Below are 24302 nucleotides of genomic sequence, written 5' to 3'. Positions count from 1 at the left end.
ACTACTCAAATCAAGTCCGCCATCTTAACTGCCCGAGGCGTTCACTGCGATCTTCCCCTCCTCCATGAAATGCGGGAACTGCGGTTTGGGCACGCCGTCCGAGCCGTTCTTCTCCAGGTCCGCCATGCCGCCCGTCGACCCGATCAGAGGCCCCCGCGCCGGGCTGCCGGGGATCCCGCCTCCCTGGATGACGGAGATCTCGTTGGCCTTCATGGTCAGGCCACCGCTGAAGGCCGCAGCGTACTGGTTCCAGAGGGAGGGGTCGAACTTCAGGTGGTGGGGCGGTGGCGGTGGAGGTGGCGGAGCGGCCAGGTCATTGGGGCCGGGCAGCATTTTGGGGTCGGTCGTCACCGCCATCAGAGCCATGGGGTTTTCCAGGGACAGGCGCTGGCCACGGCGAGAGGTGTTGTTCCACATGTGCGTCCCGATGTGCACCTGGAGAAAGAAAACAGACATTAAAAAAAAACGCGGAGGTTATAGCGACTTCTGACAATATTGTTCTGAGAAAATACATGGGGATTTGCACAATTTTGTGGTCAAGTTTAAAGATTTTCAGAGCTTTAGAACCAACGAAATACTGCAGTTCTCCAGCAGTGAGTATGACCTGAACCAGGGTCAGTGAATCATGACGGGTTCGTAGGCGTTTAGGGTCTTAAGTCTTTTATTTAGATAATAAGGATCCAGGATGTATGGGACAGCAGCAGAAAGAAGCGGGTTATGAAACGATTGTCAGAAATACAGATGCCTTGTACTTTCTTTTCCTTTTTAAAAAAAAAAAAAAAAAAAAAAAAAAAAATGACAAATAAAATCACGCAACTTAAGTTTTAAGAGTTTTGCCACTCCAGCCTTGGCTTCAGGGACGTTTTGGGGGAGGTTGTGATAAGAGTTTTTTTTCTTTCAAGGCCGATTCAAACTCACATTTATCATTGACGCCAATTAGGACTAGAAGATGAATTGGGACCAAAAATATCTATTCTAAAATGTTCCTGAGTCATATTTACAGCCAACGTAATAATTTAGGTGACTTTTTGATCTCCACAAAGTCTTACGTATAAAACCTGTCAAATCTTACACTAGAAATTGACAGATCTAGAAAACTGTTGGTCGTCATTTGCACTTTTTACCCTAAAAAGAGTAATCTGCAGCATATGAAGAAGAAACTGCACAAACGTGACTAAACTGCCACAGGAGTTTTAAACCTTAAACCGTTCTGCTAATATGTAGACCTGATCAACAATCGGATTCTCAGCCTTTTTTCTCTTAATCTCCAGCTTAAATCTATATTCATAATCATGTAAAACAGGTTTACATGATCATAAATAATCATTTCAGTCACTCAAACGTTTACGCTCAAGGGCAAAAAGAATCAGTTTTAACAGATAGTAAATATAAATCACAAAACTATTCATGGGTTTCAGCTTCACGTTTATGAATCGGGGACTTTTGCCCATTCAATAATACAAGATTGGTTTTCAATTGCAAACCGCTACGGCGACAGTATTTTAGAAACTGCAACAAACGCCACGGTAAACGCGATGATAAGCTACGGGTCACGGTACACCAACGGCCACGGTATCCCCCGCTCAAACGCACCTTGAGGTTCCCCTTGGTGGTGAAGGCCCGCCCGCAGATGTGGCAGGCGAACGGCTTCTCGCCCGTGTGCGTCCGCTCGTGGATCTGCAGCGCGCTGGCCGACGAGAAGTTCTTGCCGCAGACATTGCACAGGTGCTGCTTGCCCTGTCGCCTCGGGGCGGCGGAGACGGCCGAGGCCATGGCCGTGCCCTGGGGCAGGTGCGAGTTGAACAGGCCATGGGCGCCCAGCGGGTTTTCGGGAGCGAGTTTCATCTCCAGGCTGGCCAGACTCGTTGGTATTCTCATGAAGGCCACACCACTTTGACCTACAGAAGATATAAAACTAATATTAGATACATGTTCGACACTCGCATTACTGGAAACACAAGCAATATGTTGTCATTGAATTGCATCTTTTGTCAAGAGCTTCATAGTCTTCGTGATTTTATGTACAAAACCTTTTAATCTTGTAGTTTAAACATGTTTTTAAATGTATTAGCAGTTCATATTTCAGATTCAGATGCTCATGGACGTGTTCAAATGTGTGCCGTGAACTGAATAAATGTTGCAATCAAAATAAAAATTACTATTGTACTTTATTCAACATTTTTAATAAATTTACTCAAACATACTGTAGTCTCCATTTGTGAAAGGGGTGCTCGGCTCTTCCTTTATGGATTTGGGGGTGAATCCGCCGGACGCTGTGAGGTCCAGAGCGCCACTCGACTCGTTTCCGTCTTGAGCGCCGCTTTCAGACGCCGGCTTTGACCCGCTGCTGCTGAACTCTGAGCCGGGGGACTTGCCGTTCCCCGTGCTGGGGTTGACGAGGGACGACGACGACATGGCGGAGTCTGACATCGTCGGGCTGCGGTCGTTTTGATACTCTGCGTCTCTGGGCGCGGACGGGGACTCTCTGTGCGTCGCCTCGCTGTCCGACGCGGTGCTTGTTTGGCGTTTCAGAGCGAGCGCCGATGTGAGGTTTTTCAGCACGTCGAGGCTGGAGAAAGCACTAGGAGGGAGTGGGTTTTCTTCTGGAGCTGGCGTGACGGGCGCAGACACTTCGTTTGACTTATCGTTGCTCAGTTCTGCCTCTTGGTCGTCCAGCGCGGCCTCAAATCTGATCGAGTCCATAACCTTCTCGTCTGGGAGGGAGGTGTCCATGACTTCAGGGGCTTCAAAGGGGTTTTCTGGGACTGGCGTGTTGGGGATCTGCCCGCCCATGTGCATGCGGATGTGCTGCTGCAGGACCACCGCGTTGGTGAACTTCTTCTGGCAGATGGGACACGAGTGCTGCATTTTGAGGGGCGTGTTGGCGCGGTGCACTCCGTAGTGAGCCTTGAGGTTGCCCTTTGTGGAGAAGGCGCGGCCGCAGATCTTGCACTTGTGCGGCCTCTCGCCAGTGTGCGTGCGGTAATGCATTTTCAGGGAGCTTTGGCAGCTGAGAACCCGGTGGCAGATCAGGCACTCATTGGGGTCGTTGGTCCTCTTCTCCAGCCCGTCTACCATCTGCTGAAGTTTGGCTGTTCCAGAGCTCTCTCCTGAAGGCGCAGAAGCGTTCGTGTGAAGCACCCCAAGCAGGTCTTTGGAGTCCTTCTGAGCCTGGTCCAGTCCTGAGTCGGGGTACACAGAGGAAGAGCCCTCGCTGGTGGAGGGGGACGGCCTCAGAGAAAAGCCCTCAGAGCCGATAAAGGCAGGCAGACCAGAAGGCAGCTTGATATCGGTCAGGTTGGACTCGTCCAGGGGCACGGACATGCCATAGGGGATACCACTGCTGGTGGGCACATTGTCCAGGTGCTCGGGCACAGGATGAGGGTTCATGGCTATATTTGGGTACTTTTCCTTGTGCCTCTGGAAATGCACTTTTAGGTTTCCTTTGGTAGTGAAGCGGTTGCCACAGATGTTGCACTTGAAGGGGCGCTCTCCCGTGTGCGAGCGCAGGTGGATTTGCAGAGCGCTGTCGTTGCAGAATGATTTGCCGCAGTATTTACACTTGTGCTTGTACATGGAGTCACTGGGCTTAGGTTCTGGAGGCAGACTTAGCAGTTTAGGCTTTGCTTTTTTGGCAGGATCTGTCCCATTGAAGGTACTTGGGAAGCCCATGATTGGCGACTGGGGCAGTAGTGCGGGCAGGCGGCTGGCCAAATCTGGAATGCCTTTTAAAACATCAATCTTCCCCAAAGCTGAGGTAGGAGCGCTGTTGGGCAGAGGTAGTTTGCCTGGTTTGGTTTCCACTGGCAGAGTCTGGCTGCCCGTCCTCTTCCCGATCAGTGCAGCGGCTGCAGAGAGCTGCTGAGACAGGTGCGCTCCCAGGGCCTTCAGAGGGTCCATGGCCCCGGGCACCAGGCCTTGGGGAGTCATCATGGCTATCTGGTTCCGGATCTGCTCTGTCAGCTGAATCTGCTGGAGCTGCTGCTGTTGCAGAACCACCAGCTGCTCCAGGAGCAGAGGAATGACCTGTGCAGTCTCCTGCGTTGAGCCGTTTGACACATGCTGAGACACGGCCACTTTAGTGTCAGCCAAAGCCTCCAGCGTCACATTAGAGTCCCGTGGAGACGAGGAGAAGGCCAGATCTGACAGGTCTGTGTTTGCCGTTTCCTCTGCAGAGCCTTCCTCCTCCGCTCTGTCTGAGGCTTCAGGGGCCGTGGTGAGAGAGGGGCTGCTCGACTGCCCGTCCTCTGGGTCACTCAGATCAGGAGAGTCCTGAGAGAACTCTTCAGGCACAGCGCCGTCTACGTCCTTCATAATCACGACCTGCTGACTTTTAGTGCAATTCTTCTCGTGCTCCAAGAACTCCGCCTCATCGAAGAACTCGGCGCAGCAGCCGTTACAGACACGCGTCTCGTCCAGTCGGAACCGCTTCAGCTCATTCCCAGGCTCCTCGCTGTCTGCGACGCCTGTGGGGAAAAAAGGAACAAACTCAGATTAGTACAAATATTTAAAGAGAACAGTACAGACACAGGGCTGAGAGATATTAAGAGACATTTAGCTTTTCAGTGTTGAATGGCACAGCTTTGATTTAGTTTTGAGTCATGTTTTGCCCTATGACCCAGCTGAGGACAAACAGAACAGGCACTTCGTCTCACGTCTCATTTTCACGCGTGGCCAGCAGAGGGCGCAAATCTGGCCTCAAACACGACGTGTCCTTCAAACTAAAAGCTTGACTCGTTTGACTCGTCCAGACAAATGAAGAGGGCCAGAACCGCCTTTACATTACAGATGCACAAACCGGGCCGACCACAGTGAAACGGCCCAAGAGAGCCAACGGGCCAGACCGCGCGCGTGAGCATGTGGAACCTGGGGCCCCACCGCGCGCGCCCGCAGCCACCGCGGCACAGGATGGAAATGCAACAGCCCCGAATGAAAGAGTGAAGGTGCTAAACAGGTTTTGCATTTTTATGAGTGAACCATTTGACTTGTTAATGTGGAGACAAAGGGACAATAAAGCGACTCCCCAAAGACCTCTCACGGGACTGGAAGAACCGGACCTCACGCGCTGGGGAAACCCACTTTAGAGACGATTCAGATTTGTCTTTTTTTTCCTATGCAACAAAGTAAACAAACCGATCAGAAACTCTTCTTTTTTTATGTGTGGTTCACCATGAATTAAACGGAGCCGCCATGACCCGCTCACCTTCTGCGGGGGGGCACGGCACGAGGCCCGGCCAACGTTTGATTTGTGACCGGGACAAAATATTAAGAATTTAAAAAAAAAAAAAAAAAAAAGTGTGAAAAAGGAAGAAGTCCAAACGAGCCAAAGCGTGGATTGCAGTAAAGTATTCAGTCACGCAGCTTTTATCCTACAAAAAAAAAAAAAAAAAAAAAAAAAAAAAAAGTGGTGAGTCGGGTTTTTATGGCAGCACCACAAAAAAAAAAAAAAAGGCAGGCACCCCCCACCCAGAGTCACAGCCTTCCACAGAAAGACCTCCATCCCCCACCACCGGCCCATATGTACCAAAGGAAACAGTCATGCATTAAACTCGGGGAATTTATTGCCTTCAGGTCAGCGCACTGAAGAGTCACGTTTCAGACAGTTTTTTGGGCACCTTTGTCCCGGGGCCCCTCGACCACGCACACGTCAAACACCCCAAAAGCAAAGCCCCCCGAAACCAGCAACAGGACAAACCGCATTTACAGTAAAAGTGCGTGGAAATGTCCGCAGGGGCCGCGCGGGGGCCCCTCCATCACGCGTGGCACGTCCAGCGGCGCCGCGACTCACAACATTAAAAACTGGCCACGACGTCGGAGGGATTTAAATGTGATTTGAATTATGAAAATCAAAAGTGCATGTGGTACGCGCAGGGTTCACAAGACTCCTTCAAGTTAAATATGAAAAATAAATTGAATAAAAAAAGAGGCAAAAACATTTACAACTCTGCGGTGGCAAAAGTTCCAGGAGTTTGTTGGACTTTAACGCGGCTCAGAAATGGCTCAAAACGCTCGTGTTTGACGCAGATTTCACCCGAAGAACCGCACGAGACTTTGAAATTTAAACTCGCGCTATTAATGAAAGAAACGTTTGCAGCCGCACTGTGCCCGCAGGTCCCGCAGCTCCCGCAGCTCCCGCGCTCGTGCCGTCCCCCCCGGACCATCAGGCGTCTTTGTGTCCCGTTCACGACGCGAGCAACAGGTCAAAGTTTGAGGCGAGCGCGGACGGGACGTGTGGCGGACGCGGGACGTACAAACCACCGGTTCCCACGGGGGTTTTGGACTCACCATTGTGCGGTGCGGCGCCGGGCTCGTCCGAGTTGATGTGCTGAGGTTTGGCTTGCTTGCGTCGCGACATGTTCCACCATCAGGAGCGGCGAGGGACAAACTAATTCCCTCCTCTTCTTCTGCAAATTCTTCTGCTCCTCAAGTGGAAATGCGCATGTCAGCGCAATTATTATTATCAATAATGCATTGCGATTTATCCGCGGCTCTGACAGCTGATTGGCTCCGGTCCAAGCTCTCGCATATTATTCAAATGCGCCGTGCCACGTGGGCGGGCGCGGCGCTGCCACTGGTCAGTCCGAGGCCCGTGGGACGTCCCATCCGCGCGGGGGGGGGGGGGGGCGGGGGAGCGGGGTGAGGGGTGACCAGCCTCTCCCAGGGGCCAAAAGGCTACACCTAAATATGTCCTGCACTTTACGGGCCGTGGATCTTTTATGAGAGGACTTTGTTTGGGCACGAAAACCAAATGGTCACGTCTGCGTTTATGGATCAAACAACTCGCACCGGTCAAAAGTCTGGACACAAGTCTTCATTTCATGTTTCACTGTTATTTTGTCTGTTTGTTTTTTCATTTTTGCAGCAAAGGGCGGCGATTTTGAGGAATCTGAATTTAAAATATGAGTTAAATGATCTAATTATTGAACTTTTTTCTTTGCTGTTTATGTCAGAAATAAGAAAAGGTTCGTTGCCGTTGACGATGCACAAAATGCATAAACATAGAACTCGCTTTGGTGATTCAGTGCAACATAAAACAATGAACAAGGATAAAACAACATATATAAAATCAAAATGGGCAGATGATGAAGAAAAACGATTAAATCTACTTAGGATAAAAAATTACAAAAGGCTTACTATGCACACAAAATGTACAGTTAATATGAATTAAAAATAAAAACATGTTTATTAAATGACGTAGTTATTTAACCTTTTCGTTTGCTGCATTTGTCACATCTTATTGTCTCACTATAAGATGAGTTGAATGCAAAACACTCTTTAGCCTGTAGCGCTAACACTCTAATGCTCTAATGGAACGAGTTTTGCTTTTTGGACAAATGCAAGCACTATTTATGGAATGTGACGTAACGAGGAAATACCCAACACCACAGTTCACGTCAGGTAAATGGGTCAAAAGGGCCGACATACGCAAACGTTTAATTATTTGTACAATTCTCGGAGCCGGCTGCATCATTTAAGTCACATTTGGACTCATTTGAACCATTGCAATTAATACATATCTTTAAGAACCGTGAAGTAATGAAGCAAAGATCTAAACATTTCACCTTCGTCCATTGAAACTCAAACTAAACTTCATTTGGCGGTGACGTCGATGAGATTTAAATGCGATTTGAATCATGAAAATCCAAAATGCAGCTTCTCGTTTGGAGATTCACTTTCAGTTTTTTTTAACTTTTGTCTTAGACTGAGACAAACTAACTCAAACGTCACAAAACCCTGACAAAGGTATCAAAAAAGGCACAAATACACAGATGTGCACGAGTAGAAGTAGTTCATATTGCAATCTTCTGTAAAAAGTGCAGCGCTCGGACACTTGCAAATCAAAGTGCAAATGCAAAACTTTTCACTCTGAAATAAACAAATGTCAACTATATAAATTCACCAATCTGCACCTAAACATGTGACACAAACCCTTTAAAGTGACACGCACCAAACTTTAACAAGGTTTAGACAGATTTCACTGAAGCATTTGTTGATTTTTTTCAGTTTGAACTCCAAAAAATGTGTAAATTTCAAGTTTTTTCAAACGTGAACGTAGAAGAAAGAGAGCGAGAGAGAATAAAGTCACTTCAAAAAGCAAACGTCAGATACCTCCTGCGCATGAAGTACTTGTACACATCAGACCCTCACGCCCCTTTTTGCCATTGTATTGAGATAAACAAATGCTTTTTACAGGGCTCGTGCTGAAAAGAGGGGAGTGCTGCCTGTCTAGACGCTTTATGACCCCCAATAAGAATCTGCGCTTGAATACTGCGTTCTGTCCTACATTCAGAGCCCGAGCGGCCGTAAAAATACACTTCTGGGAAAACCAAATGGCGATAACCAGCGAGTCTGTGAGAAGAGTCTGTCGGGAGGAGGGAAAGTGCAGCTAAGGTATGGAAACGGGGCAAAATCATGAACGTTGTGTGAGAATCCACAAGTGTAGAGCCTGCAGTTTAACATTTTTACTGCCCTGTCTCAGTTAATCACTCACTAAAATGTCAACGGAAACAGGAAAACGAAATATAAAGTCACGCCAATGTGAATAAATACATCAAATGGGATTTTCTCACTTTATTTATTTGTTTCATTTTGTCCACATGTGATAAAAGTGCTGCTGTACTTATAAATAAATAAAGCTGTAACACACTTATTTTCAGTCAATTTCATAATTCTGGGAAACATCAGGCTCAGTTTGTTCTCCAAAACAACACGTGAAAAATTACCTGAAAAAAAAAAGAAAAAATTATAGGATTTTTACATAGATTCCGCCTGGACATATTTGCTTTATTATAAGTCTCTAAAAGTCATTATTAGTGAATTTACCTTCAGCTTTTTAAAGGGAGAATGGTCAAAACTCAACAGAAGCTCATTTTAGTGTCAATTGAAGAAAATCTAGACAGGATTTAAATCTGATTTCCTCTGATCAGAGAAGGTTTTTACTTATGATGAGAGTAAAACAGACTTCAGAGTCCAAAACTCAGAGTCTCAGCTTCACAAAGGCTCCAGAGGCTCAGGAACAGCTTCAGATTTAGATAAGGCTCAATAGGAAATACAGGCGTACAGGTTTTTAACTGTTTTCACTTTTTAACAAGCCTAATGTGAAACGCAAAGTGTAAAACGGCACAATAAGTGACCACATCAGTAACATAAGAGTTAAAACTACAATACATGAAATACACCTGTTAAAGAACACACAAAATTAACTTAACAGACATTATTTTTTATCAGTTAAGGCTCCATAAAGTGTGCGTTGGCAGAAACGATCTGTCGGAAGAGACTGTACGAAGGGCTGGTTACCGTGTGACCCGTGTCTGACAAGAGACAAGTGCGTTTTCTGAGTTTGGACCGGTGGAAATGTGGAACGAGCAATACGAGAAGAACGACGGACAAAGACGGCATTTCTGTGCTCACTCCGCCTCGCCGTTTACGCTCACGACTTTTCATTTACCGTATTTTTCGGATTATAAATCGCACCAGCCAAAAAATGCATAATAGAGAAGAAAAAAACATATAAGTCACACTGGAGTATTAAATGCGGTTGCAAGTGTGAAAATAACAAATAATATCACATAGAAGTCACTCCGGAGTATAAGTATATAAGTATAAATATAAGTATAAGTCGCATCCCGGCCAAAACTATGAAAAAAGGTGCGACTTATAGTCCGGAAAATACGGCACTCATTGGACAGAGACGACAAACGCACAACAAACAATGCAAAACTCTCCCAAAATAGAGAGTCATTTTTGGACCGAACTTTTGGCAACGCGGAGAGAAGCTGTGACCAAAAGAAAAAGATGGATGAACCAAACTGAGCCAAAGATTACCGTAGTTTCCACACTATAAGGCGCACTGGATTATAAAGTCCACTGTCAATGAACGGTCTATTTTTGATCATTTTTCATATATAAGACGCACCGGATTATAAGACGCACTGTCGTTATTTTTGAGAGAATTAAATACTTTTAAGTGCGCTTTTAAGTGTGCCTTATAGTGTGGAACATACGGTAGTCCAAATGTGGAAGTCCATGAGGCAGAAAAGGCAACATTCACGGCCAATTTGAGGACGAAAGTTGTTTAAATTACGTTTACTTCTTGTGTTTTTCCTTTTCTATTTCCAGGTTGTTGTTTTTTCAAATAAAATGAATTAAAAAAACACATAAACAGTTGAATTATATTAGAAAACACGTGTAGACTTGTCAAATAAGTGTATTGTCGAACAGAAAACAACCGACGTTTCCCGCGTTTCTGGCCGTCGACGCACCCGCGACACATTGCGCTTTTTGTCCGCGGGTAATTGCCGTTTGCCTGATGACTTATCGCACAGACCGATGTCGAAGAAGCCATTAAAGAAGCGCCGGCGTGGACGTAAAGCGCCGGCCTTCGAGCGCTTCACGGATGCAACAATGGAGTGAAGCTGAGTGGTGCCGTTTGTCATCAGGCGTTCACTTTCACGCCTCCGTCTTGACCCTTCCTCTCATTCCTCGCCGCGTCCACCGTCCTCTGAGCGAGCGAGCGAGGCGGTTCTTGGCTTTGTGTCGGGCGACCTTGTGCTCACTGGACAATAAAGTTTGGTCAACACTTGAGAGTCGAGCCTCAGGAGCTGAACGCGGCGCAGAACGAGGCGAGATACTATGAAAAATGCTTTAATTTAATAATGGTAGTGATTATAATGCGAGGGTGTGGTCTTGTGCATTCTGATGTCCATTACAATCATTTCAAAGGTCATTTTTGGGGAAATGCTAAATGCTGGAGAGACTGTGGCACCAGGAGCTAAACCACCATCATGATGAACTTTAGAACTGTGGATTTGGGCCTTAAAACTCCTGCCGCGGACACAGTAAATGGATACTTTTGGAACGTACTTTAGGCAGCGTCACAGATAAATGGCTGACACAAACATCACCAGCGATCACGGATTAAAACAGACAAATGGAAACACTGACATTTGGACAAATTTGAAAGTCTCTGGACTCAATGGGACTTTTATTTAATTAATCTTTTTCATGATTGTGTTGTTTTTTTTTGGTAGATGTCTTTTTTTTATGTTTGTAATTTTTTATCCTAATTTTGCCCTCTGGTCCTGTTATGCTTGTTATGTGTTTTATGTTTTAAACTTTGAACAAAACAGAAAATAAATAAATTATAAAAAATAAAATAAAATACAATACAATACAATACAATACAATACAATTCAATTCAATTCAATTCAGTTAAATAAAATAAAATTAAAATCAAATCAAATCCCCCGCACCTCTTTTGAGCTCTACTCTGGTCTTTTCTGTAAATATAATAAAAACAATAATGCATGTTGCCCTAATTTCTATGATCTTTTCCTTCTGTTTGTAGAGACAGAAGGTCATTTCTCGCAATACTTCAGTCCAGAAACTCACCAGAATCCATCTCGTCAGACTGCGATTGGTCTGAACCGAGACTGGACCAATCACAGAGCAGCGTTGAGCCAAAGTTAATTAACCATCAGGAGGAGAGAGGGAGGTCCATCTAGAGAAGAATCAGGAGGAGAGAGGGAGGTCCATCTAGAGTAGAGACAGTTCCTCCAGTCAGTTGAGGAGCATCTGGATCTCCAGGATCAGCATCATCAGTGTCAGAGGAAGAAGCAGATCAACAGCAATGAACAGACACAGAACCAAAATGTTAAATATTGTTGATGAAAGTCTTTATCAGAGGATGGTGCTCCTCGGGCAGCGCCGCCTGGTCTCAAATGTAGCTTATTGACTCCTAAAACGGCCATCAGTTGCAGGCCTGTAGCTTCCAACAACAAAGCAATCAAACAATATAAATAAACACAAAAATTGAACATTTGCTCCCGTTTGCAGAAGCCCAAACCAAACGGGCGTCTGCGTTTGCCACAGGAAACGGGCCGCTGGCGACGACACCCTTTTATTTGCACTGCGCCTTTAAAGGGACACATACACACTGATGTCATGGCATTAACACGTGTGGGGGCCATCTGCAGACAATGCAAAGTGATAGGTTATTGAATCGGGGAGCTAAATATCAGCCGTCTACAGCTGCCGGAGCCCTCTGTGCCGGATTCACATGCTAATGCCGGAGTTTACATTCAAAGGCCGTGAAAACAAAGGCAGCGGAGGCAGAGAAGCAAGAAAGTGACACTGGAGTGAGAGATCTGTGACAGTAAAAGTCCAGAAGAAGGATTCACATGATGGAGAGCACCGGGGAAGAGCGTTTAAGCCGACCGCAGAACCTTCTGGACTTTGTTGTTTGACAAAATTTGTAAAACTGAGGAAAAACTAAGAAATGGACGACACAGAATTAACAAACTGTCAAGAACTGCTCGAATAACAACGGAACATTCATAAAATCAAATAAAAATTTGTAAAATCTTGCAGTAAATGTAAAGAAAAAGGACAAAAGGACAAAAGGATATTTACCAGACATTGGCACAAAAATAAAATAAAAATAAATAAAATAAATAAAATAAATAAAATAAATAAAATAAATAAAATAAATAAAATAAATAAAATAAATAAAATAAATAAAATAAATAAAATAAATAAAATAAATAAAATAAATGATATTATATTAAACAACATTACATTAAATAACATTAGTTTCCGAGAATAACAACAGAACATTCATAAAATCAAATAAAAAATAGTAAAATCTTGCAGTAAATGTAAAGAAAAAGGACAAAAGGATATTTACCAGACATTGGCACAAAAATAAAATAAAAAGAAGCAAAAGAAATAAAAGAAATAAAAGAAATAAAATAATATTATATTAAATAACATTACATTGAATAACATTAGTTTCCGCGATTAACAACAGAACATTCATAAAATCAAATAAAAATTATTATAATCTTGCAGTTAATGCGAAAAAAGGACATATTTACCAGACATTAGCACAAAAACACACACTTCTCTGACACTTTATAAAGTCTGTTTTCATCTGGCAGAGTTCAGATGGGTGTGATTGACAGCTGGACTTGCCAATCAGGGAGAGTCGTGGGGCGTCTGTGCGTCAAGAGGGGAAATAAAGAACACGGGGAGTGAAAAACACGGTGGATTTCTGTGGAATCAACGAGCGAAGCACAGAACAAAACTGTTCATCTGAGTTTGACTAAATGTTGAACGACCAATGAAATCCTTTGTTTCAGACACGCCGCTGAAATAAGCAAACCTGATTGGACGATGTAGAATCACAAATCCAGATCCAGGTCCGACAAGCGAGACACAAACACCAGACTTTACACTCATTTAGTATTATTTCATCTCCATTTGTGTCCTATTTTTGTCTATATCTCTGTCATTTTTATATATATAAATATGGTAAAACAATTAAAATATACATACAAAGTTGTAAAGTAACACGAGAAATTAAAACATTTTAGACAGGCAAGAAAAATAAGAAAAGTGTCTGTAAAAAGTCAAATCATGTGAAATAATACATTTTAAATAGTACAAGAAACTCGATCTTTTAAATCTAATATGGCAAAAGTTTCTTCTAATCCAAGAGTACGTTTACTTCGATCTCAAACGGACGAGACAAACTGGACAAACGATCGAGGACTGGACACACATAAACAAAATTGGACGGACAAATTGGGACAAATTCAGACTTGGCGCAGCAGTAAGTTTGGACATTTTGTGCCTTTTGTAGACAAGCAAATTTTCCCTCTTTAAATAAAAAAACGAAACTGAATTAAAAAAATAAAACTGAATAAAAAAATAAAAAACGAACATTTTTTTTAACATTTTTTAAAAACCTAAATAAATACATGTGTAATTTTTTTTTTAATCTCAAACTAGTCAATTTAATCATGTAAAGCTCAGTCAAAGCCGGTTCAAGTCGATGTATTGTCAAAGTTAAAAAAAAAAATAAAAAATCAAGAAAAAATTACGCTCAGAAAAATAAACATGTTTTGGTCATGCAAATTGTAACCGAGCAAAAAATAAATAAAATCACAGCAATTTCACGCAGCTTTTGAAAAATGATCACGTGACCCCTTTAACGAGCACACGACCCCTTCAATGAGCACATGTTAAAACCCTTTAACGTCTGTGTTTTCTGTGCATTGAGCGGCTTTTAATGTCATTTTAGGATCTTCAGCTCGTGCGCTTTGGCCCCCGGAGTCATTTCTTCCCTTGTAGCCATTAAAAATATGATTAAAACGACGAAAGTGGCTTGAATGGTGTAGAAAGGGTAAAAATGTTACAGTGCGTCGGCGGCTACGGATGAAAACAATACACATGACCTTTAGTTTTTAAGGTCTGAAGATGTTTGGCGTAACAGCACTTCATAAACGCTCGACAGATTGTACTTTTAGAGGAACAGAAACGAAGACGTGGACGTTTGCAGATGATAAAAATGTGAAGTTTCTCCATAATAATCATTTGATAAGAGGAGTTTTGTGCGTCCAACAGTGGGGAAAAGTCAGGGAGAACAGCGGTATAAGGCGTGTGTTATAATATCTAACGAAAATATGATTAATGTTTTGTACAACGCGGTATTAGCAACGACTTTTACAATCCGTGTTGCCAGATTTTCAGAGCGTAACGAGTGGACGAGCCGTCGAAAAACAGGGAAAAGGTCCAAAATAAGCGACCTGAGCCCAACGACCAATGAAAAAGCTCAAGATAAAAGCAACTTAATGTCAAGTGTCGCCTCTTTTACAATAATTTTACATTATTAATGACTTCAAAACATGATTAGCTTGTGTTTCGGTCGATGTTGAGTCTATTATTGGGGGGAAAAAGGTGAAGAAAACCTCTCTTTATGACAGAAAAGTCAAGGTAAATGTAAGTAAAATGACTGAACTTAAGTGACGTGTTTGAGGATCTGTTCTTTACTTGAGTCATACTTTAGCTGATACTTATGACTTTGACTCAACTACATTTTAAAGATAAATATAATACTTTCTACTCCACTAGATAGAGAAGAAAAATCATCATCACTTATCGCACACCTTTTTCTAACTTTAATCCTTTTTGAAGCCCGTTAACAACAGTTCTAACAAGCTTTGAGTCCTTTATTCTTGTCTTCTCCCTAAATATAGGTAAATAAACAAAATATTGGCTGACTGAATTCCTTTATCCATTATATTTATGACCAAGTACACCTTTCTACTCTAATATTTTACATAATTTATATATACTTGTAGATACTATGTAGATTCTACACCAAATATTTCAGTACTTTAACTTAAAGCATCTATGACAGGCTTTTATGATGTTCTAATTTTGTCTTTATTTTGTATATTTATACCTGTTGTACATATAAATGATAGTTGACACCAATCGAGCAGGTTTTTGTGGAGAAAACGTTGAAAAATCTGTAGAAAATGACAGGAAGTAACATCATTCCAGACAAAGTTTATGCAGAATTTACACAAAGAAACAACTTTTTGACTCGTCGCGGCGGTCGTGGCGGTCGTGGCGGTCGTGGCGGTCGCGGCGGTCGTGGCGGTCGAGGTAGTCGAGGCAGTCGTGGCACTCGCTCCTGGACGAAGGAGGGATTACACCGTCATCCGCAGTCGTGATTTGAGAGTCGTCTTCCATATTTTAGCAACAGGTGCCACAAATTAGCGTCTGTGACTGGCACGTCTCGATGAAGAGCAGTTGTTTGACGCACTTTATGGTCTGGTTACCGGCCGGTCCAGCAAATGGACCACTATAAATAGCAGGAAAAGTGCCCGTTGCACCTGACGGTCAAATAGTTCAGTCACTCACTTCGGAAATACTTGGTTGTGTTTATAGTCAATCAAAGCATTTATTTATTTAGCTTTATTTGATCACATCGCTAAATCGTTAAATCAATTTGGGAATTTTGTTCACCGACAATGGCAGTAATTCTGATTCTGAAAAGATTCTACATTATTAAAGGACACATATTACACAAAATTGACTTGAATGAACGCGTCATCTTCTGTAACGTCGGTGTTTCCTCGTCATTCGCTCACGTTTAAGTTGTATTTAGGTTGATTCATGCATGTTTTTTGTTGATGCCGTGTTGTCTTTCAACGGAGGCTCACCTACCCCCTATCCCCGCCCACATCCCTGCAAATATGAGGAAAAATTAAGTCTCTGAGTGACACGTGTCGAGTTCTAAACTGTCACATAGACACTTTTCACAAATACAAACACGTGAATGACAATTTTTTTGTATTGTAATTCTTGTGATTTCTTGGTTTATTTAGTCGTTATTCTCGATTGTGCCGGTTTGGAACTAAACCGGGACTAAGACCGGGACTAAGACCGGGACTAGACCGGGACTAGACCGGGACTAGACCGGGACTAGACCGGGACTAGACCCGGGACTAGACCGGGACTAGACCGAGACTAGACCGGGACTAGACCCGGGACTAGACCCGGGACTAGACCCGGGACTACAAAGCTCAGGCTCAAACCAGGGACAGTGTGAAGGCACCTGAAGTTCATAGAAGTGATTGTTGATGACATCATCTTGTTTGCTGGTGGTCTGCGTGTGCCGTGGTCAGGGCCGGTCACACCAGGCTTCTGCGTGTGCCGTGGTCAGGGCCGGTCACACCAGGCTTCTGCGTGTGCTGTGGTCAGGGCCGGTCACACCAGGCTTCTGCGTGTGCCGTGGTCAGGAGCGGTCACACCAGGCTTCTGCGTGTGCTGTGGTCAGGAGCGGTCACACCAGGCTTCTGCGTGTGCTGTGGTCAGGAGCGGTCACACCAGGCTTCTGCGTGTGCTGTGGTCAGGAGGGCCGGTCACACCAGGCTTCTGCGTGTGCTGTGGTCAGGGCCGGTCACACCAGGCTGCAACAGGAAGTCAGAGTGGAAAGTCGTCATGTCCAGAGCTCAGAAGATAAGTGTCTGTGCGCCACACCGTGAGGGGGCAGCGGGGGAAGGGGCCGGCAAACGACGCGCCGCCACATTCCACAACGCAGAGTTCAAAGTGACCAGAGAGTGACCATAGCTACCTGAGAGTGACCAGAGAGTGACCAGAGCTACCAGAGAGTGACCAGAGAGTGACCAGAGCTACCTGAGAGTGACCAGAGTGTGACCAGAGCTACCAGAGAGTGAGCAGAGAGTGACCAGAGCTGCCTGAGAGTGACCAGAGAGTGATCAGAGTGACTAGAGAGTGACCAGTGTGACCAGAGCTACCTGAGAGTGACCAGAGTGTGACCAGAGAGTGATCCGGAAAGTGGCCAGAGCTACCTGAGAGTGACCAGAGTGTGACCAGAGAGTGACCAGAGCTCCCTGAGAGTGACCAGAGAGTGATGAGAGAGACAAGAGAGACCAGAGTGACCAGAATGACCAGAGAGACCAGAGAGACCAGAGAGACCAGAGTGACCAGAGAGACCAGAGTGACCAGAGTGACCAGAGAGACCAGAGTGACCAGAGTGACCAGAGAGACCAGAGAGACCAGAGAGACCAGAGTGACCAGAGTGACCAGAGTGACCAGAGAGACCAGAGAGACCAGAGTGACCAGAGAGACCAGAGTGACCAGAGTGACCAGAGTGACCAGAGTGACCAGAGAGACCAGAGTGACCAGAGAGACCAGAGAGACCAGAGTGACCAGAGTGACCAGAGTGACCAGAGTGACCAGAGAGACCAGAGAGACCAGAGTGACCAGAGAGACCAGAGAGACCAGAGTGACCAGAGTGACCAGAGTGACCAGAGACACCAGAGTGACCAGAGTGACCAGAGTGACCAGAGTGACCAGAGTCACCAGAGACACCAGAGTGACCAGAGTGACCAGAGAGACCAGAGTGACCAGAGTGACCAGAGTGACCAGAGACACCAGAGTGACCAGAGTGACCAGAGAGACCAGAGTGACCAGAGTGACCAGAGTGACCAGAGAGACCAGAGTGACCAGAGTGACCAGAGAGACCAGAGAGACCAGAGTGACCAGAGTGACCAGAGTGACCAGAGTGACCAGAGACACCAGAGTGACCAGAGAGACCAGAGAGACCAGAGTGACCAGAGAGACCAGAGTGACCAGAGAGACCAGAGAGACCAGAGAGACCAGAGTGACCAGAGTGACCAGAGAGACCAGAGAGACCAGAGTGACCAGAGAGACCAGAGTGACCAGAGTGACCAGAGTGACCAGAGTGACCAGAGAGACCAGAGTGACCAGAGTGACCAGAGTGACCAGACCAGAGTGACCAGAGTGACCAGAGTGACCAGAGAGACCAGAGAGACCAGAGTGACCAGAGAGACCAGAGAGACCAGAGTGACCAGAGTGACCAGAGTGACCAGACCAGAGTGACCAGAGACACCAGAGTGACCAGAGTGACCAGAGTGACCAGAGTGACCAGAGTCACCAGAGACACCAGAGTGACCAGAGTGACCAGAGAGACCAGAGTGACCAGAGTGACCAGAGACACCAGAGTGACCAGAGTGACCAGAGACACCAGAGTGACCAGAGTGACCAGAGAGACCAGAGTGACCAGAGTGACCAGAGTGACCAGAGAGACCAGAGAGACCAGAGTGACCAGAGTGACCAGAGAGACCAGAGAGACCAGAGTGACCAGAGAGACCAGAGTGACCAGAGTGACCAGAGAGACCAGAGAGACCAGAGTGACCAGAGTGACCAGAGTGACCAGAGTGACCAGAGACACCAGAGTGACCAGAGAGACCAGAGTGACCAGAGTGACCAGAGAGACCAGAGAGACCAGAGAGACCAGAGTGACCAGAGAGACCAGAGAGACCAGAGTGACCAGAGTGACCAGAGTGACCAGACCAGAGTGACCAGAGACACCAGAGTGACCAGAGTGACCAGAGTGACCAGAGTCACCAGAGACACCAGAGTGACCAGAGTGACCAGAGAGACCAGAGTGACCAGAGTGACCAGAGACACCAGAGTGACCAGAGTGACCAGAGTGACCAGAGACACCAGAGTGACCAGAGTGACCAGAGAGACCAGAGTGACCAGAGTGACCAGAGTGACCAGAGAGACCAGAGAGACCAGAGTGACCAGAGTGACCAGAGAGACCAGAGAGACCAGAGTGACCAGAGAGACCAGAGTGACCAGAGTGACCAGAGTGACCAGAGTGACCAGAGTGACCAGAGACACCAGAGTGACCAGAGAGACCAGAGTGACCAGAGTGACCAGAGTGACCAGAGTGACCAGAGACACCAGAGTGACCAGAGAGACCAGAGAGACCAGAGTGACCAGAGAGACCAGAGTGACCAGAGAGACCAGAGAGACCAGAGAGACCAGAGTGACCAGAGTGACCAGAGTGACCAGAGAGACCAGAGAGACCAGAGTGACCAGAGTGACCAGAGTGACCAGAGTGACCAGAGTGACCAGAGAGACCAGAGTGACCAGAGTGACCAGAGACACCAGAGTGACCAGAGTGACCAGAGAGACCAGAGTGACCAGAGTGACCAGAGTGACCAGAGAGACCAGAGAGACCAGAGTGACCAGAGTGACCAGAGAGACCAGAGAGACCAGAGTGACCAGAGAGACCAGAGTGACCAGAGTGACCAGAGAGACCAGAGAGACCAGAGTGACCAGAGTGACCAGAGTGACCAGAGTGACCAGAGACACCAGAGTGACCAGAGAGACCAGAGTGACCAGAGTGACCAGAGAGACCAGAGAGACCAGAGTGACCAGAGTGACCAGAGTGACCAGGGTGACCAGAGACACCAGAGTGACCAGAGTGACCAGAGAGACCAGAGTGACCAGAGTGACCAGAGTGACCAGAGAGACCAGAGTGACCAGAGTGACCAGAGAGACCAGAGAGACCAGAGTGACCAGAGTGACCAGAGTGACCAGAGACACCAGAGTGACCAGAGTGACCAGAGAGACCAGAGTGACCAGAGTGACCAGAGTGACCAGAGAGACCAGAGAGACCAGAGTGACCAGAGTGACCAGAGAGACCAGAGTGACCAGAGTGACCAGAGAGACCAGAGAGACCAGAGTGACCAGAGTGACCAGAGTGACCAGAGTGACCAGAGACACCAGAGTGACCAGAGAGACCAGAGTGACCAGAGTGACCAGAGAGACCAGAGTGACCAGAGTGACCAGAGTGACCAGGGTGACCAGAGACACCAGAGTGACCAGAGTGACCAGAGTGACCAGAGTGACCAGAGTGACCAGGGTGACCAGAGACACCAGAGTGACCAGAGTGACCAGAGTGACCAGAGTGACCAGAGTGACCAGAGTGACCAGAGTATACTGGTGAGATGTGAGCGCTCAGCATGGAACTTTCAGGCTTTACAGATGTAAAGTGCCTTTAAATGTGGAACCACTGAAAACAAAAATGATCGAAATAGAGAGTTTTAGAAGAGAAATAATACACATGTGTAGTCGATCTTCAGCCTGTGTCTTTTAATGTTAGTATTTTAAAATATTAACAATGAAATAAAGTTGAAAAATTAAAAAAATCTTAATCTCAAAAAAATAAAATCTTCATAATAAATAAAAATAATAAAATTGTTCGATTGCTATGTGTTGTGCAATCTTTGCACCAATTAGCATTTTTAATAGAACAATTTGTGTCTAAGCTACTATGTATGAGGGAGTTTTATTTTGAAAAGCCAGAGAGACCAGAGAGAGCCAGAGAGACCAGAGAGACCAGAGTGACCAGAGTGACCAGAGAGACCAGAGAGACCAGAGTGACCAGAGAGACCAGAGAGACCAGAGTGACCAGAGTGACCAGAGAGACCAGAGAGACCAGAGTGACCAGAGAGACCAGAGTGACCAGAGTGACCAGAGAGACCAGAGAGACCAGAGTGACCAGAGAGACCAGAGTGACCAGAGTGACCAGAGAGACCAGAGAGACCAGAGTGACCAGAGAGACCAGAGAGACCAGAGAGACCAGAGTGACCAGAGTGACCAGAGAGACCAGAGTGACCAGAGAGACCAGAGTGACCAGAGAGACCAGAGTGACCAGAGTGACCAGAGAGACCAGAGAGACCAGAGTGACCAGAGAGACCAGAGTGACCAGAGTGACCAGAGAGACCAGAGAGACCAGAGTGACCAGAGAGACCAGAGAGACCAGAGAGACCAGAGTGACCAGAGTGACCAGAGTGACCAGAGAGACCAGAGAGACCAGAGTGACCAGAGAGACCAGAGTGACCAGAGTGACCAGAGAGACCAGAGAGACCAGAGTGACCAGAGTGACCAGAGTGACCAGAGAGACCAGAGAGACCAGAGTGACCAGAGACACCAGAGTGACCAGAGTGACCAGAGAGACCAGAGTGACCAGAGAGACCAGAGTGACCAGAGAGACCAGAGAGACCAGAGTGACCAGAGAGACCAGAGTGACCAGAGTGACCAGAGTGACCAGACCAGAGTGACCAGAGTGACCAGAGAGACCAGAGTGACCAGAGTGACCAGAGTGACCAGAGTCACCAGAGACACCAGAGTGACCAGAGTGACCAGAGAGACCAGAGTGACCAGAGTGACCAGAGACACCAGAGTGACCAGAGTGACCAGAGAGACCAGAGTGACCAGAGTGACCAGAGAGACCAGAGAGACCAGAGTGACCAGAGAGACCAGGGTGACCAGAGACACCAGAGTGACCAGAGTGACCAGAGAGACCAGAGTGACCAGAGTGACCAGAGTGACCAGAGTATACTGGTGAGATGTGAGCGCTCAGCATGGAACTTTCAGGCTTTACAGATGTAAAGTGCCTTTAAATGTGGAACCACTGAAAACAAAAATGATCGAAATAGAGAGTTTTAGAAGAGAAATAATACACGTGTAGTCGATCTTCAGCCTGTGTCTTTTAATGTTAGTATTTTAAAATATTAACAATGAAATAAAGTTGAAAAATTAAAAAAATCTTAATCTCAAAAAAATAAAATCTTCATAATAAATAAAAATAATAAAATTGTTCGATTGCTATGTGTTGTGCAATCTTTGCACCAACTAGCATTTTTAATAGAACAATTTGTGTCTAAGCTACTGTGTATGAGGGAGTTTTATTTTGAAAAGCCTTTTGAAAAATCACACTTTTGATGGTAAAATACTGCGCACATTCCCACTGTAAGACGCCGTACTTCCACTGTCATTGTACTTCACATTTACAGTATTCTACAGGCAAATACCGCGTCTTCTTTACCGCTCACAAACGCTCATTTTTCCTGCAGCGCTCGACGTTGTGAAGCGTTGATTTTGTTCTTTGCGTTTGGGAGATAAAGACCCCCCACGACTAGCGACTCAAACCCCCAAAAACGAGAGCGTTGAAATCCTCTTTAGTGTAAATATTATGAATGAACAATAGCGACTTTTTAAACCGTAGCTAATGCGACTCGAAACATGCCCAAAAGGCCTTATCTTTGACCAAATATTTACTCAAATAAGTCACTGCAGGCTCGAGAGAACGTCAGTCTGCTCAACGTTCAACGCTCCGAAACGCGAGTCGTGGACGGGAAAGATTAAGCAGTTATTAAAGTGCAAACGCTGTAAATATGTGATTTATTAAACATAAACGTGCTAACTCTTTTGAAGCTAAAATGGATGCGATTCTTACGTTCATTTGTCTTTATTATATTCATCTTTACTGTTTATTCTTAACTTTGTGGAGCTCGATTTCTTTCAGAGATTGTTAAATAAATGAATAACAAGTCATAGAATCGTTTTTTATTTTTTATTTTGTAAATTTTTTGATTTATCTGGAAAAAAAAGAAGAAAAAAAAGACAATAAACATTTTCTGATTCACGTCTGTTTTTTCGTGGAAATACTTTTGTTTTTCTCACAATGTTCCAGATAACGGAGCTAAACAGAGACAAAAGGGAAACGGCGCCGAGTTACGGGTCAGATCTGTGGCCAGGTGCAGTAAGAATGCACAACATTTTTGCAAAAAGACCATCAAAATGTTCAAAATTCTGAAAAAGAGGCAAAATCAAGACGAGCATCAAACATTTTAACACATTAACTGACTTCAGATCTAAATACTAAAGGTTTTAAGTCTTTCTAACATAAAAAAGCTGTTTTATAATAAAGAATAGAAAACGTAACATTTTTTAGTTTCAAAATTGTGTTAAGTATAATTTCTGGTCTGGTGTGAAACATATCTGTAAATAAAACCAAAAGCGATGTGCGCTCAGTTTTTATGTTATTATTATTTGTATTTGTTCAGTAAAATCATAAAGATCGAAATAAAAAATGAAAATTGTCTCTATTATTCTCCTTTTAAATGAACAAATAACGTAAAATACAATAGTAAATGTGTTCAAACCGGGCTCTGACGTCACACGTATCCGAGGGCAACAACAATAATCCACCTTCTGTTTACGACGCAACGGCAAAGTCCAAAAGAGAGATTTGACCCCGCCCATGTCTGACCATCATGTCCCTCTTTTACTGGTCTGTGGCCCATGTCTGACCATCATGTCCCTCTTTTACTGGTCTGTGGCCCATGTCTGACCATCATGTCCCTCTTTTACTGGTCTATGGCCCATGTTTGACCATCATGTCCCTCTTTTACTGGTCTAAGGCCAATGTCTGACCATCATGTCCCTCTTTTACTGGTCTATGGCCCATGTTTGACCATCATGTCCCTCTTTTACTGGTCTATGGTCCATGTTTGACCATCATGTCCCTCTTTTACTGGTCTATGGTCCATGTCTGACCATCATGTCCCTCTTTTACTGGTCTAAGGCCCATGTCTGACCATCATGTCCCTCTTTTACTGGTCTAAGGCCCATGTTTGACCATCATGTCCCTCTTTTACTGGTCTGTGGCCCATGTCTGACCATCATGTCCCTCTTTTACTGGTCTGTGGCCCATGTCTGACCATCATGTCCCTCTTTTACTGGTCTATGGCCCATGTCTGACCATCATGTCCCTCTTTTACTGGTCTATGGTCCATGTCTGACCATCATGTCCCTCTTTTACTGGTCTGTGGTCCATGTCTGACCATCATGTCCCTCTTTTACTGGTCTGTGGCCCATGTCTTACCATCATGTCCCTCTTTTACTGGTCTATGGCCCATGTCTGACCATCATGTTCCTCTTTTACTGGTCTAAGGCCCATGTCTGACCATCATGTCCCTCTTTTACTGGTCTATGGTCCATGTCTGACCATCATGTTCCTCTTTTACTGGTCTATGGCCCATGTCTGACCATCATGTCCCTCTTTTACTGGTCTATGGTCCATGTCTGACCATCATGTCCCTCTTTTACTGGTCTATGGCCCATGTCTGACCATCATGTCCCTCTTTTACTGGTCTATGGCCCATGTCTGACCATCATGTCCCTCTTTTACTGGTCTGTGGCCCATGTCTGACCATCATGTCCCTCTTTTACTGGTATATGGCCCATGTCTGACCATCATGTCCCTCTTTTACTGGTCTGTGGTCCATGTCTGACCATCATGTCCCTCTTTTAATGGTCTG

At 45.3% G+C, this 24302-nt stretch overlaps 1 protein-coding gene across 1 annotated transcript; it reads right to left on the bottom strand.

Moving 5' to 3' along the window:
* Window positions 1-24: 24 nt before the first annotated feature.
* On the bottom strand, window positions 25-6416 carry sall4 (spalt-like transcription factor 4). The gene is made up of 4 exons (XM_072448641.1): window positions 6286-6416; window positions 2205-4466; window positions 1594-1898; window positions 25-435 (listed from the first exon to the last, which is right to left on the bottom strand). Exons 1-4 carry the CDS (start codon window positions 6353-6355, stop codon window positions 25-27), a joined length of 3048 nt encoding a protein of 1015 aa, XP_072304742.1. The 5' UTR covers window positions 6356-6416.
* Window positions 6417-24302: the final 17886 nt, after the last annotated feature.

The sequence above is a fragment of the Eucyclogobius newberryi genome, unplaced genomic scaffold (assembly GCF_026437365.1).
Source record: "Eucyclogobius newberryi isolate DKJ021-1_F unplaced genomic scaffold, fEucNew1.0.hap1 SCAF_17, whole genome shotgun sequence".
Classification (NCBI taxonomy): domain Eukaryota; kingdom Metazoa; phylum Chordata; class Actinopteri; order Gobiiformes; family Gobiidae; genus Eucyclogobius; species Eucyclogobius newberryi.
Note: the sequence above shows the minus strand (reverse complement) of the source record. Positions and strands in the feature narration are given on the sequence as shown.